Source organism: Taudactylus pleione, unplaced genomic scaffold (genome assembly GCF_031769625.1).
Source record: "Taudactylus pleione unplaced genomic scaffold, aTauple2 ptg000533l, whole genome shotgun sequence".
In the NCBI taxonomy this organism is placed as follows: domain Eukaryota; kingdom Metazoa; phylum Chordata; class Amphibia; order Anura; family Myobatrachidae; genus Taudactylus; species Taudactylus pleione.
The window spans coordinates 5,086,769-5,102,363 of NW_028284935.1; the positions used below are offsets into that span (position 1 = coordinate 5,086,769).

Below are 15,595 nucleotides of genomic sequence, written 5' to 3' on the forward strand. Positions count from 1 at the left end.
ATACACAATAGTGAGCGTGTACTGCCTCACATCCCCAGCCCCTAATCCCTGTGTATATACAATAGTGAGCTGGTGCTGTCCCACCTCCCCATCCCTGATCCCTGTGTATATACAATAGTGAGCTGGTGGTGCCCAACCTCCCCAGCCCCTGTTCCCTGTGTATATACAATAGTGAGCGGGTGCTGACCCACCTCCCCAGTCCCTGATCCCTGTGTATATACAATAGTGAGCGGGTACTGCCCCACCTCCCCAGCCCCTGATCACTGTGTATATACAATAGTGAGCGGGTGCAGCCAATAGTGAGCAGGTGCTATGTCCTCTGGCGGATGTCAGTGCACCAACACTTTAGGCCACTGATTAACAGTGTAAGGAGCTGGTGCTACAAAGATATACTGTAGCATTACCTAGGGCGTAATTGGCATCCTGGGTGCCCTGTTTACTGTACTCTCTCCCGGGCAAATGGAAAATGATGAGGAAGAATTGTTTTTTCTTTTCTTGTTTCCAGTTAATTAACGATCATTGTTTCCCCTGGGACATGTATTTATTAGAGTCAGTGGACCTCATTTACAAAGCAAACCTGAATTCTCCTTGTTTTGCACCATCGCACCTAGATAGTCTACCCAGTGCCCTTGTATGTGCGCATCTATTCTCTGTGCTTAGTAGATGCATTGCCAACCTCTTATCTCCTTAGTATCATCCCTTTCATTAAAGTAACATTTTAAATTTTTCCCCTCAAGCACTCATTAGTTAGCTTAATTTATGGATTCACTTATTTATTATAGTGAGAGGACGTCGGTGCTGTCTAGCATATGTGGCAGATTTGTTTTGTATGAGGCCTACTATAGCATTGTTGTATAGCATTGCTCGGAGTGGTCCTTGAAATGGGCATTTGTACAATCAGTCATCTCTCAGCGGCACTGATTTCAGGTCCTTGATAAGTCCCAAGGATTTCCAGCTCTGAACTAAAAACATTCAAGTCTTTTGGGGAGTGGAAATAGGCACGCACCTCTCCACACAATATGGAAAAACATGGGACGCCCCAAAAATGACCCTTTCTGCCTCTTTATGCCCTTTTAATGGTTTTGCTACCCAACATAAAATCTCATTTTACTTCACAAGACTAGGCGGAGCGGTGAGCTTATACCATACATGCCAACCAATCACCTTGCTCCGCCCAACCACTCAGATCGGCAAAATTCTGCTCGTTGGCAAAACGCTCTCTGCCAATGCTCTCTGATGGACATGTAGATGCTTGGTGTGACTGAAGAGGACACTACCCTGTACCTAGCCCTCTTTCACTAGAGAATGAGTGCAATAAACTGGATGTTGGCAGTCTGAAACCAGAATAAATGCTAAAGGAACTTCTAATTAACCAGATTTATTCTGACATTCAAAACATATCAAGATAATACCAATACACTTCCTCTACGGTTTCCTACACAACACATCAAAATACATATATTATTTACTTAGGTCAATATTAAGTACAAAATAGCACACAATGTAATAATTGCTACCTATGTATCAAATGCAATCCCATTACCTAACGCAATGGCGTTACGCTAACTGGGCATCTCTTTAGAAAGCTTCCGTTTCCTGGTAATAAAGTCCCAGCACCGTAAAAAGCCTGTATGACAGGTCCCTATTACGTACTTCCAATAATCCGTCATTTTTCCCTCTGTACTTCTCCGGATGTGCACCATTATTTATTAATTTTTATTTTTTAATAAATCAATTCACTGGTGGCTCCAGCCACTAGCTACCCTGAAGCTGTGTCGAGCCTGGTTTTATGATTTTAAACGACATCACAATATCCATTTCTGTGGCGTTTGGCGTAAACTTTACAGCTAATTTGATAAGCGTTCCAGCAGTGCCTGTGAACACCTTTCCCTCCCAGACCTTGCTCTTTGAGAGTTGAAGTTCCGTCTTCCCCGGTCCAATGACGAGAACTTTGCAAGCTCCAGGAATTTTCACTCTAAAATTCTCCCAACTCTCTACCGGGAGGAGTCCAACTCGTGGCTGCAGCAAGCGGCAGCCGTTCCTCCACGCACTGTAAACATTTGGGAAAGGAAGTAGGCACTGGCTGGAGTGGCAGCGGATGACATAATCGCAGGCATGGGAAAACTCTTGGGTTTTCTGTCCCTTGGTAAATATGCTAAACTTGTAATGTCCAGACTCTGGGAGGTGAACAGTCAAACATATTTTTTGCTCCACGTGCGTAAGGAGACAATATCTGTCCAACGGGCACAAGCTCTTGGTCTCTCTTCCATTTTCTAGGACGGTAAACACCTCCAGGTCCCAGAGAGTGTAGAAGGTGATTTTACATTTGCCTGTTGTTGTACTTATGACTGGGTATGTATGGCTGGGACTGGTGAGACCGTGCCGTCTCGTGTTGGATCCAGGCCCACAGTGAATACTGAGGTTCAACGGGAAGAGTTCATTATGGTTTATTGGGTTCCGACATTGAATGAATATGTTAGCAGCATTTTGGAAGTTATCGCTTTCCAGGTTCTTCACGAATAAAGACAGCCTGTAGTATCCATGGAAAGGTAGGAGGACTATACATCTAAGTTGGGTATCCTCGGTTTGAGAAACCAGGCATTTTTTACTGAACGGCTCGGACATCTCTGGGTGGGTAAGTTGGAACGTAGCCAGCAAGGGTCTGGATGTCTTAAAAATAATATTCAGGGAACTGGTTTCTGAGACAATAAGATCCTCACCGGAGTTGCAGCTGATGACCCCAAGCTCTTTTGACTTTTGATGTAAGCCCCAAAAATGAAAAGGATTTTCCGGGAGCCCAAGGGAAGACTTTGGCTGTGGGCAGTCAATGTGGTAGGAGCAGACCCATTTGTAGGGATCGGTGGTGTCAGTGGGTCTTGCGAATATCATTAGCTCGTATTGTCCATCCCATGGGGGAAAGACGCGTAAGGTCATGCAGGACTCGTAGTTAGTGAGTATCCCGAATGTCTTCTCTACAAAACTTCTGCTATCGTTGGAAAGTTTGTAGATCTTATAGCTAAATTCCGTAGGGTGTTGGTAGCTCAGTGACACTTTGACTTCTCCGTCTTCTGCAAAGAGATTGGGGACACATTGAAATGATTTTACAGGCATTGAAAAGTGAATTTTAAAAAAATTGGAAAATATAATATGACAACAACACAGAGACAACTTGTGTTATGCTCTGCAACTTGCACCAGCAGCTACGTCATTGCATATTTTCCTTTGTTTTTTTCAGATTATTTAAGAAATTATTTTGGGTGAACGGAATAATTGAGTGTCTGCCGCAGAACTTGGAGCTTGACCAACCAATTTTACAGAAGAATTACTGGAAGCACTGCTTGGCAGTGTCTGTGCCCAGGTGTCTGTTTGGCACTGGCACCCAGTGAGGGCACCGATAGCTGTGAGCACTGGCACAGTCTGGTGAATGAGAGGACACAATAATGTCCATTGTTGGGTCACTTCTACATCTTGTATTCTGAGTATGTTCTCTATGATAAATTGCCAATCAAAGGAAATCTTAAGAAGGAACCGTGACTGGGCCCCAACAATGTGTATAGTATGTACAGTATACAGCACTAAATACATAACTCAATAGCTTTCCACTGTGTGCATGTATCTGGTGGTCTGAGGGCAGCCGCTGTGACCCAGAGGAGACCAGGGGGTGTCAGACTGTTGCCCTTGAGGACAATAGAGCAGCAGCTCCAGCTGTAATATTAGCGCAGGAGACCACATAAATCAAATACACTCTTATAGTGTTGGAGTAAATTTTGCATTTAAGTGGCTATCTTTCATGGGGATATATTTAATATTCTGACAGCGGAGATTACGGTGGTCACAATGCATACACCAGAATCCCCACATTTATCGGAATACTGGCGTCGGCATCCCGATCGTTGTAATCCCGAAGGTAAGTAGCGGGGTTGAGGGGGAGGTCAGGTTTAGGCACCGGGGAGGGAGGGTTAGGTTTAGGCACCAGGGAGGGAGGGTTAGGTTTAGGCACCAGGGAGGGACGGTTTGATTTAGGCACCAGGGAGGGAGGGTTAGACACCAGGGAGGGAGGGTTTGATTTAGGCACCAGGGAGGGACGGTTTGGTTTAGGCACCAGGGAGGGAGGGTTATGTTTAGGCATCGGGGAGGGAGGGTTAGGTTTAGGTACAAGCGAGGGTTTGGTTTAGGCACCAGGGAGGGAGGGTTTGATTTAGGCACCAGGGAGGAACGGTTTAGATTAGGCACTGGGGAGGGAGGGTTAGGTTTAGGCACCGGGGAGGGAGGGTTAGGTATAGGCACCAGGGAGGGAGGGTTTGGTTTAGGCACCGGGGATGGAGGGTTAGGTTTAGGCACCAGCGAGGGTTAGGTTTAGGCACCAGGGAGGGAGGGTTAGGTCTAGGCACCAGGGAGGGTGTGGTTTAGGCAACAGGGAGGGAGGGTTTGGTTTAGGCATCGGGGATGGAGGGTTAGGTCTAGGCACCGGGGAGGGTGTGGTTTAGGCAACAGGGAGGGAGGGTGTGGTTTAGGAACCGGGGAGGGAGGGTTTGGTTTAGGCATCGGGGATGGAGGGTTAGATCTAGGCATCGGGGAGGGAGGGTTAGGGATTAGGTTAGGAATACTTACCTTGAGCCGTCGGGATGCTAACCTAGTTGGGATGCTGGCAATGGGATTCTGTCCGCCGGGATCCTGAATGCTGTCATCCCATACCCAACCCCTTTCGTTGGGATATGGTAGGTGTTATGGTGTAACCTGTATTTTTTTTGACTCACCCTTACAATGTATTTTTAGTCCGCCAGCTCACCCCCTCTAAGGCTTTGAGCACTTCCCTTTTCAGCTGTGAGACTAACCTGGTGTAGCTACAATGCTTCACCCATAGCAACCAGCTCTGTGGGGTACTGCGTGTCCATGAGTACCCTCAATATTTGTGCTGCCCGGAGTTATGTCTATGTATAGCATTTTTTAGTCATATGGTGGGTGCAATGTGAGCCCCTTCACTCATGGCTCCAGATGGGAGCGCAGCTTTAAATTCTTGACATTACCCTGATCACCTAAGAACTGCATACTGTATGTACTGAGCCCATTTCACAATTAACAAGCAATTGCTAAAGACACATTATAGCCAATTCCCAGAGACTATTACACTATCTATCCAGGCCCGGGCTTGTTCAATGGGCCCAAGCCAGCTGTGCAAGGGGAAGAATACCCCCCCATGGTGGTTTTTATAATTTATTTTTCAGGTGGGCATAGCTATACCCTCATGATCCGGTCAAGGCTCCCTCATCACCTGGGACCCATCTTTGCTCTGTAAGGTCCTGGCCCCATATCGGAGAAGCTGGCTGAAGACCAAAAGCTTATTGCAGTCCTCAGACAATTGGGGGTTCTTTTTCTGCAAGGAATAATAAAGAGACCTGACGCAATTGTCATGTCTGTGGCCAGCTGTAAGCCATCGCTGAGGCCGATACCCAGCATTTCAGATGCTGCAAAGCTGCCAGCCTGGCCTAACAACGTCCTTGCAAAGAGTCTCTGAAGGAATGAGATAGCAGCGGCCTCCTGATCCTTGTACACAGGAATATATGAGGAATGCACTCACTGCTCCCACCCACCCTCCTCCACAGGCTGCTGTACTCATTTGTTCTGTACACTGGATGCGCCCAGCTTAGTCTGTCTGTATCTGGCCTAACGGGCCCAGTCAATTGAAACAAGATTCCAATTATACAGCAGAAGGTTTAGAATGAAACAGTCTGCTCAGAGAGCTTGTGGGTGTTTTACACGGCCAGGCAGCTTTATCCTGAGTCAGAGGTGGGCTTAGCGTGCTATACTAACTTCTTGTAGATGACAGAACTTGTGAGATTATACAGCACACAGACCCTCTCCAGTACAATGAACCTTCTAAGAAAAAAAAAGATGGCGTTCGGCTAGTTAGCTCTCGTGGTAATTTATACATAGATGCTGCTTATAATAACGGGATTCTAACCAATTTTTTTTTACTTTCTCTTTGTAGTTTTAGATCTATAGTGATACTATTTACTCCGCTTGCAGAGCTCAACATTTATTACAGCAGGACCGCAACTAGGGTAGCGAGATCGGGATGCAGTCAGTATGCCGACCGCCGTCATACCGACTGTTTAATCCCGGCAGGGGTCTAATGACAGGCATCGAAATTCCGACACTTGTCATTTTACCTATGCCGGGAGCCCGACACCTGGCATACCGAACGAAGGTAAGCCGTGCGGCGGGCGCGGACAGCCGAAGGGGGGAGGAGGGTTAGGTTGGGGGCTCCCGGGAGGGGGACGTAGGGATAGGCATCCCCCCCGGAGACTTAGGTTTAGGCTGTGGGAATGGGGGGGTTAGGTTTAGGCACTTATTATTATTATTATTATTATTACCAGTTATTTATATAGCGCACACATATTCCGCAGCGCTTTACAGAGAATAGCTGGCCATTCACATCAGTCCCTGCCCCGATGGAGCTTACAATCTATATTCCCTATCACTTGCGCACACACATACACACTAGGGTTAATTTGTGTTGGGAGCCAATTAACCTACCAGTATATTTTTTGGAGTGTGGGAGGAAACCGGAGTACCCGGAGGAAACCCACGCAAGCACAGGGAGAATATACAAACTCCGCACAGGTAGGGCCGTGGTGGGAATCGAACCCACGACCTCAGTGCTGTGAGGCAGTAACGCTAACCATTACACCATCTGTGCTGCCCTTAGAGAGGGTTAGGGTTAGACACTAGGGGGGGTTAGGGATAGCCCCCCCTAAGGGAGGGTTAGGGTTAGGGGGGGGAGAAGATTAGGGTTAGATAGTCTACTTACCGATCAGGATTTGGATGCCTGCCATTCTTCTGCTGTCGGGATTTGGACCGCCGGGCATACGTCCGGTGGTCATTCATACCGATCTCGTGCAACCAGTACCATGGCACAGGGCACCGCAGGGCAGGGGGCGCTGTCACTTTTCCTGTTTATTATCATTCTCACTTGTAGCTGTCTCTTATTTCATCCCCAGCATCTCCTGGCCTCCCCTATCTCATCCCTGGCCCTTCCCCATGAGGCCATGGCCCTTTTTCAGGTGCACTATCTTATGTCCCTATTTACAAAATAGGGAGGGAGGGGGGGGCGCCAATGCTCTCTCTGGCACAGGGCACCAAAAAGTCTAGTTCCGGCTCTGTATTACAGTTCCATTGTTTGCCTTCTTTACCCCACCACCTTCCCTTCCAGGGCTATCCTGTCAGTCAAGTCTGATAATTCTCTTACTATACTATAGCTTGGGGGCACCTGTGGCAGGAATAAGTGTGAGATCATTAGGGGCAGGGGCAGAGTTGGCTCTTACCAATTTGGAGCACTAGGAAAGATTTTAGATGTTATCTCTTAAGCAACTTGTCCAAGATCAGCTCAGGGAAGGTCTGGAGATGAGCAAAAATCAGACAGAGGACAGAAAGGAGCATAGGATGGGTGAGGTAAGTGGAGCAGTCACTCTGGGTAGTACATGTGGTGTGCCACACCAGGGCTGTTGTAATGTTCAAACTGTATGTTTTCTATTATGTTGTGCTCAGCATAGGCAGCAAATCGGATGGGGATACTGACTGAGCTTCCTCAGGGCAGTACATGGGATGGGGATACTGACTGAGCTTCCTCAGGGCAGCACATCGGATGGGGGATACTGACTGAGCTTCCTCAGGGCAACACATGGGATGGGGATACTGACTGAGCTTCCTCAGGGCAGCACATGGGATGGGGGATACTGACTGAGCTTCCTCAGGGCAGCACATGGGATGGGGGTTACTGACTGAGCTTCCTCAGGGCAGCACATGGGATGGGGATACTGACTGAGCTTCCTCAGGGCAGTACATGGGATGGGGATACTGACTGAGCTTCCTCAGGGCAGCAAATGGGATGGGGGACACTTACTGAGCTTCCTCAGGGTGGCACATGGGATGGGGATACATACTGAGCTTCCTCAGGGCAGCACATGGAATGGGGGTACTGACTAGGCTTCCTCAGGGCAGCACATGGGATGGGGGTACTGACTAGGCTTCCTCAGGGCAGCACATGGGATGGGGGTACTGACTAAGCTTCCTCAGGGCAGCACATGGGATGGGGTACTGACTAAGCTTCCTCAGGGCAGCACATGGGATGGGGTACTGACTAAGCTTCCTCAGGGCAGCACATGGGATGGGGTACTGACTGAGCTTCCTCAGGGTGGCACATGGGATGGGGATACTGACTGAGCTTCCTCAGGGCGGCACATGGGATGGGGGATACTGACTGAGCTTCCTCAGGGCAGCACATGGGATGGGGATACTGACTGAGCTTCCTCAGGGCAGCACATGGGATGGGGATACTGACTGAGCTTCCTCAGGGCAGCACATGGGATGGGGATACTGACTGAGCTTCCTCAGGGCAGCACATGGGATGGGGGTACTGACTAAGCTTCCTCAGGGCAGTACATGGGATGGAGATACTTACTGAGCTTCCTCAGGGCAGCACATGGGATGGGGATACTGACTGAGCTTCCTCAGGGCAGCACATGGGATGGGGGTACTGACTGAGCTTCCTCAGGGCAGTACATGGGATGGAGATACTTACTGAGCTTCCTCAGGGCAGCACATGGAATGGGGATACTGACTGAGCTTCCTCAAGGCAGCACATGGGATGGGGGTTACTTACTGAGCTTCCTCAGGGCAGCACATGGGATGGGGATACATACCGAGCTTCCTCAGGGCAGCACATGGGATGGGGGTACTGACTAAGCTTCCTCAGGGCAGCACATGGGATGGGGGTTACTTACTGAGCTTCCTCAGGGCAGCACATGGGATGGGGATACATACTGAGCTTCCTCAGGGCAGCACATGGGATGGGGGATACTTACTGAGCTTCCTCAGGGCAGCACATGGGATGGGGATACATACTGAGCTTCCTCAGGGCAGCACATGGGATGGTGATACATACTGAGCTTCCTCAGGGCAGCACATGGGATGGGGATACTGACTGAGCTTCCTCAGGGCAGCACATGGGATGGGGATACATACTGAGCTTCCTCAGGGCAGCACATGGGATGGGGATATATACTGAGCTTCCTCAGGGCAGCACATGGAATGGGGATATATACTGAGCTTCCTCAGGGCAGCACATGGGATGGGGGATACTGACTGAGCTTCCTCAGGGCAACACATGGGATGGGGTTACTTACTGAGCTTCCTCAGGGCAGCACATGGGATGGGGGTTACTTACTGAGCTTCCTCAGGGCAGCACATGGGATGGGAGATACTTACTCAGCTTCCTAAGGGCATCATGCAGGATGGGAGATACTTCCTGAACTTCGACAGGGCTGTCCACAGGATGGGGGATACTTACTGAGCTACTGGGTGCGTAGACAGAGCAGCGGGCAACTCAGGGCAAGGATGTGGCTGGCACAAATGCAAAAAATAGTGATGATGGCTGCTCGCACAAGCGCATGGCTGGAGGGCGGTGTGATTACATAGGCGCAGACAACTCAGAACACATGCTCACACGGATTTCCAATCGCTGAAACAGTTGGAATTTCCGCTGCTTTACGTGCAAAATCCTATTCAGGTCCTATAGCTCCGCGGTGCAAGATGTTCCCTTGAGCACCATCTATACCTCCTTTGTCTGCTTTCCCTGCCCACAGCACACCAGCAGTGTTCCCTACACCGGGTGTAGTGGAGGAGGTGTAATACCATTCGCTCCTTCCGGCTGCTCCTGGCTGCTTACTGCTCCCCTGAGACCATACAAACTATTGTATCACCCCTGATTGAGACTGACAGGAGGGCTTTGGGAGAAGATAAGTAAATTAGGGAAAAAAAACTTAATATTTGCATTAATCAACAAGAAAGGAAAAGTTTAGACTTGTCTTGAACATAGCAGAAGATATTGATTTTATTCCATTTTGTTGGTTTAATTTCCACTTGCAGCCTAATAAAGTGATTTCATATTTGTACAGCTAACCATGTTACAAATCTTAATTTACGTAATGCGGTTTCCTTCTGCCATGTGGTACTGTACCTGTTGTGAGGTAGAAAACCTTTGGCGAGATGATGATGAGACTGAGCCGGAAGAACTCGGATGTCTTGAAAATTTTCTGTTCGAAATCTTTAAACGAAACTGTACGATCCAGGAGCTGCCAAGAGGAGTCGTCCGGCCAGTGAGTTTCGATGAACTCCTCAGGGGCGGTGAGGAAGAAGAAATCATCGTAGCTGCAGGAAAGAGAAGAGTCAGCCCTTTGCGGGGTCCTCTGAGAACACTGTGCGCAATGAGCCCCTCCATGTCCTTGACAAGCAGGTTTATAAAGGGGGTGAAATTTTTTTTTTTTATGATGTTAGTAAAAGGGTCCTCAGTACAGAAGATTATAAAATTCTTTTTGGGAAATAACAATACTTCTGCATCATTCGTTTTACACAGCATTAAGGTGTATTCTCTACCTCTCTACTGCAGGCCTCAGGACCTGATTCAGACCCGCTCGCCAGATGCATTCGCACGCAGCCGTCAGCTGCCAAAGTATGCAAATCCCGCGATTAGCACGCCCACTATGTCTTGCCGTGCGATCGTGGTGTGTATTTAGACACCCACCAGCCTGTCTTAAGATGCCCCCATTCCCTTAGTAATACATGTCATCTCCAGGAAGTGTATTCAACAATCGGTAACATCGTATACCATCGGACCCATACGCAGCACTTGTGACTGACCATACCCTACCGCAAGCACTGCGAGCGCTGCTGTGTGTAATTCAGCCATGTGACGTGTATTATGACGCTGCGTCTTATATATGCACGCCTCTGATACGGCGTTAAGACGCTTAGACACGCTTGCGTTCGCACCGCCACACCCCCGGTTTCCATCGCCCAACCCCTGTCACCAACCCACAAACGGCTCGTCCTGGCACTCATTCTAGCGAGGGGTCTGTGCACAAGGGGCGATCGATTCGCGATCGCAGTGACTGGTTCGCGCATGCGCTCTGCTTCTTATACGCATGCGCAGTTTGCAAATATCAGCAGGCTACGTGCGAACGCATCCTAGCGAGCGGGTCTGAATCGGGCCCTCAGTCCCAAAGCATGTACATGTATCCCCTCCATTGAACAACTTCTATATGTATAGGCTATATTAATATCTGTCTGTCACTGGGAAATAGAAAGTGACCCTTTACAGGTGAAACCAGAAGCAAAATGGCCAATTGCTGGCAAGAACTCCAGCTTTCACCCGCAATAGGGCTGTTTGACTTCTGATAAATAAAACCTCCAGAGTAACCTCTTTATTTCTCCCTAAATAAAGCCCTCCACAACTGTACCCACTTACAGTCTCTCGTAGTTAACTACCCATTTAAGCTCTACCGTCTACCGTCATGGTCGATGCCTAACATTGGGGGAGATGTATGAAGCTCTGGGAAGTGATAAAGTGCAGAGTTATAAATGACCAGCCACTCAGCTCCCAACTGTCATTTTTCAAACACAGCCTGTGGCATGACAGTTGAGAGCTGATTGGCTGGTCGTTTATCACTCTGCACTTTATCACTTCCCAGAGCTTCATACATCTGCCCCAATATCTCTTATAAGCTCCTCCCACTCCCATCTCCTAGACTTCTCTCGTTCTGCTACCATAGGCCCTCATTCAGAGCCGTTCGCTATTTGCGGTCGTTCGTTCAAAAACAGGGGGTGGCTATTCAAATGATCCGTTCGCACATTGCAGTCTGTTCACACCTCTAAGTCTGAACGAGCGAGCAAAACATACGCTCGTTTATTTGATAAAAACGTCCCCTGGCCGCTCGCACCATACGTCATGTCCGCTATCTATTAGATTAATCGAGTACATCGTACAGCGTATGAACTGCTCGCTATTCTTGTGGTTGGTTTTTTCAACCGCTATTTTGCGAGCAGTTCTGAGTTTAAAAAAACCAAGTGACGTGGTCAATGACGCTGCTGGATTAATTATGCACACCCTTAAAATGCCCGTTTTGACCTTTAAGCACGCCTGCGTTCGAATTCCACTCCCCCGTTTTCAAGCACCTTCCCCTGTTACCACCCACATACGCCTCATTCTGTCACTCAAAATAGCAGGCACTCGCTATATAGCGTACAAACGATTTTCGGCCGCACTGACTGGTTCGCGCATGCGTACTAAAAACCGTACGCATGCGCAGATGTGCGAACATCGCTCGGAACGAGCGTACTGCCGCTAACGAGCGGCTCTGAATGAGGGCCATAGTTTTTACCAATTCAGCTCAGAAATTATAGTGCTATTATTTTACTCAGCGGTCAAACAAAACCTCTATCGTTTTAAATATAAGGACATTCTTCTTTTCATAAGCCTGTAGGTGAGGATGTGCAATAGATTCAGAGCATTAAGTCTGACCTTGGTATAAATATTCCCTTCTGAAGGTCAACAGTCCCGGCTCCCCAGCAGGCGTCCAGGAGTTGCCACTCTCCGGCCAGCTCCACGGCGTTCCACATGTGGTTAGACTTCGTCCTGTGGAAACGGACGTTGCCGCTGTACTCTGCCCCGCGGCTGAACCCTGAAATCTCTCTGCATCGTATTCCTATCTCCCTGGGAGGAGGAAAGTTATAAGGATTTTTTTAAATTATATCTGAAAGCCTCTATGTGCCTACTGCTATGTGGCAATTTTCTTAATTACTCCAGCTCGGTGTGGGACAGCTTCATTCAGTTACAGTAAATTACAATTACACCATCGGAGACTGCACAAGTTTTTTCAGCCATACAGAAAATACAGTATATAAAGAACACACTCTGGCCCTGGTTCAGATCCGGACGCTCTGACAGAGCGCTCGCTCTGTATCAGGGCCGTCCTTCCTAATTTTGGAGCGGCCTCCTGGCCGCTCGCATAGCTGTGAGTGACCACCCATAGCTATAGCGAGCGGCTAAAAAGATGGTCGCGATGGTCAAGACCATCGCGACTATCGGCCTTGCGATGAGACCCTTGTGATGTCAGTGGGGCCGGCCCCAGACGGAAGGCGTTCCCATGGGAACGCCTCCGTCTGGGCAGCCACGCCCCCCCCGGCACGCCCACCAAAGGGGACATGCTGTCACTCACCATCGACAGCACGCCCGCTTTGTAGCGAGACCCATAGCGACGGCTTGGCCTCCGTCGTGCGCATGCGCACTGGCCTAACATCGACCCGCTTGCGAGCGCTCGCGAGCAGGTCTGAATTAGGCCCTCTGTACCCTGTGCATCAGCAGATCTAACTGTCGGTTGACATGCGGTCATTATTAATAATGAATAAGTTAAGATATTCTATTTATAAGAATGAAGGATATTTTTAATCCAAGAGGGTATTTATCATTCAATATTTGCGGAATATCCCCAATACCCTTTTTTGGGGGTTACCCACAAATATTAAGTATCACCGGACTGTATGAAGGAGGGACCACAGTAGATATCTCCCATTTCTGACTGTAGCCACAGCCCCCATGGGCTGTCAGGTTTATCAAACTCCTGAATGGAGTTTGGCCCTCGGCAGCTAAAGCCATCTGGAGACTGTGCTAGCTGCTGTAGCCTATGGGCAGAGCCGTAACAGAGCATAAATGTGCCGGCCCTGTCCCCAGACTCATTAATTCGCGCAGAGGGGGCGTGACCGACAGCTCCGGTGAGTGCAGCGCTGAGTCCTCAGGACGGTTGCTCGGCTGCATATACTGGGCAGGGTGCCGTTCCAGGTGTCCTGCTAGCCAGGAACAAGAGTTGTGGGGTAACGATTGTGCCACCTACAGAGCCTCTGTTACGGCCCTGCCTATGGGCTATACTACGGAACCCTCCCCGGCAAATGACTCAGCACATGCGTGGTCAGCAGACAGTGGGTGTGCAGTAGCACTGCGGGGTCCCGATACAGAAGTGAGATTATTGCATTAGCGATCATTTTACTTCTTACATATCGCAGGGAGGCCCTCTCCCAGCATCTGATTTTTGATACATTCCTGCGAATGTTTTTTGCCATGAATAGCGGTAATTAGAAATTAGTTACAATGATCGGGTCTAAAACCCAATAATTGATACATATGTCTCTATAAGCGTGAGCGTATATTCCCTGGAAGTGATCGGATCTTCTTGCCTCTCAGAGCCGTAACTAGACTTTTTGGTGCCCTGTGCCAGAGAGAGCATTGGCGCTCCCACCCCCACCTCCCCACCATTTTTTAAATAGGGACATAAGATAGTGCACCTGAAAAAGGGCCATGGCCTCATGGGGAAGGGCCAGGGAAGAGATAGGGGAGGCCAGGAGATGTTGGGGATAAATAGGGACATAAGATAGTGCACCTGAGAGAGGGCCATGGCCTCATGGGGAAAGGCCAGGGAAGAGATAGGGGAGGCCAGGAGATGCTGGGGATAAAAGAAGAGAAAGCTACAAGTGAGAATGATAGTAAACAGGAAAAGTGACAGCGCCCCCTGCCCTGTACCACGGCACTGATCGCACTACCCTAGTTACGGCCCTGTTGCTTCTCTAGACCTTGATTTCTCAATGTATAGCGTACGTTAGTGCCCCCAGCCTATCACACATCACATACATCAGTGCATATTTAGTGAATTAGAGATTATGCTAAAGAAGGCACTTAGAAATGACTTATAGACATACTGTTAGATACTTAGTAATGACTTATAGATATACTGTTGGATACTTAGTAATGATTTATAGATATACTGTTAGATACTTAGTAATGAGACTTATAGATATACTGTTAGATACTTAGTAATGATTTATAGACATACTGTTAGATACTTAGTAATGATTTATAGACATACTGTTAGATACTTAGTAATGATTTATAGATATACTGTTAGATATTTAGTAATGATTTATAGATATACTGTTAGATACTTAGTAATGACATAGATATACTGTTAGATACTTAGTAATGACTTATAGACATACTGTTAGATACTTAGTAATGACTTATAGATATACTGTTAGATACTTAGTAATGACTTATAGATATACTGTTAGATACTTAGTAATGATTTATAGATATACTGTTAGATACTTAGTAATGACTTATAGATATACTGTTAGATACTTAGTAATGATTTATAGATATACTGTTTGATACTTAGTAATGATTTATAGATATACTGTTTGATACTTAGTAATGACTTATAGATATACTGTTAGATACTTAGTAATGACTTATAGATATACTGTTAGATACTTAGTAATGACTTATAGATATACTGTTAGATACTTAGTAATGATTTATAGATATACTGTTAGATACTTAGTAATGACTTATAGATATACTGTTAGATACTTAGTAATGACTTATAGATATACTGTTAGATACTTAGTAATGACTTATAGACATACTGTTAGATACTTAGTAATGACTTATAGATATACTGTTTGATACTTAGTAATGACTTATAGACATACTGTTAGATACTTAGTAATGACTTATAGATATACTGTTAGATACTTAGTAATGACTTATAGATATACTGTTAGATACTTAGTAATGATTTATAGATATACTGTTAGATACTTAGTAATGACTTATAGACATACTGTTTGATACTTAGTAATGACTTATAGATATACTGTTAGATACTTAGGAATGACTTATAGATATACTGTTAGATACTTAGTAATG

At 47.3% G+C, this 15,595-nt stretch overlaps 1 protein-coding gene across 1 annotated transcript in view; it reads right to left on the reverse strand.

The window, feature by feature from the left end:
• Window positions 1–1,524: 1,524 nt before the first annotated feature.
• Window positions 1,525–15,595, reverse strand: part of LOC148501141 (kyphoscoliosis peptidase-like) — a 49,723-nt gene continuing 35,652 nt past the window's right edge. Inside the window, 4 exon segments of the mRNA XM_088450895.1 lie at window positions 1,525–1,794; window positions 1,797–3,068; window positions 10,019–10,209; window positions 12,359–12,550. Coding sequence (XP_088307021.1) covers window positions 1,760–1,794; window positions 1,797–3,068; window positions 10,019–10,209; window positions 12,359–12,550 — 1,690 coding nt within the window. The 3' untranslated portion in view covers window positions 1,525–1,759.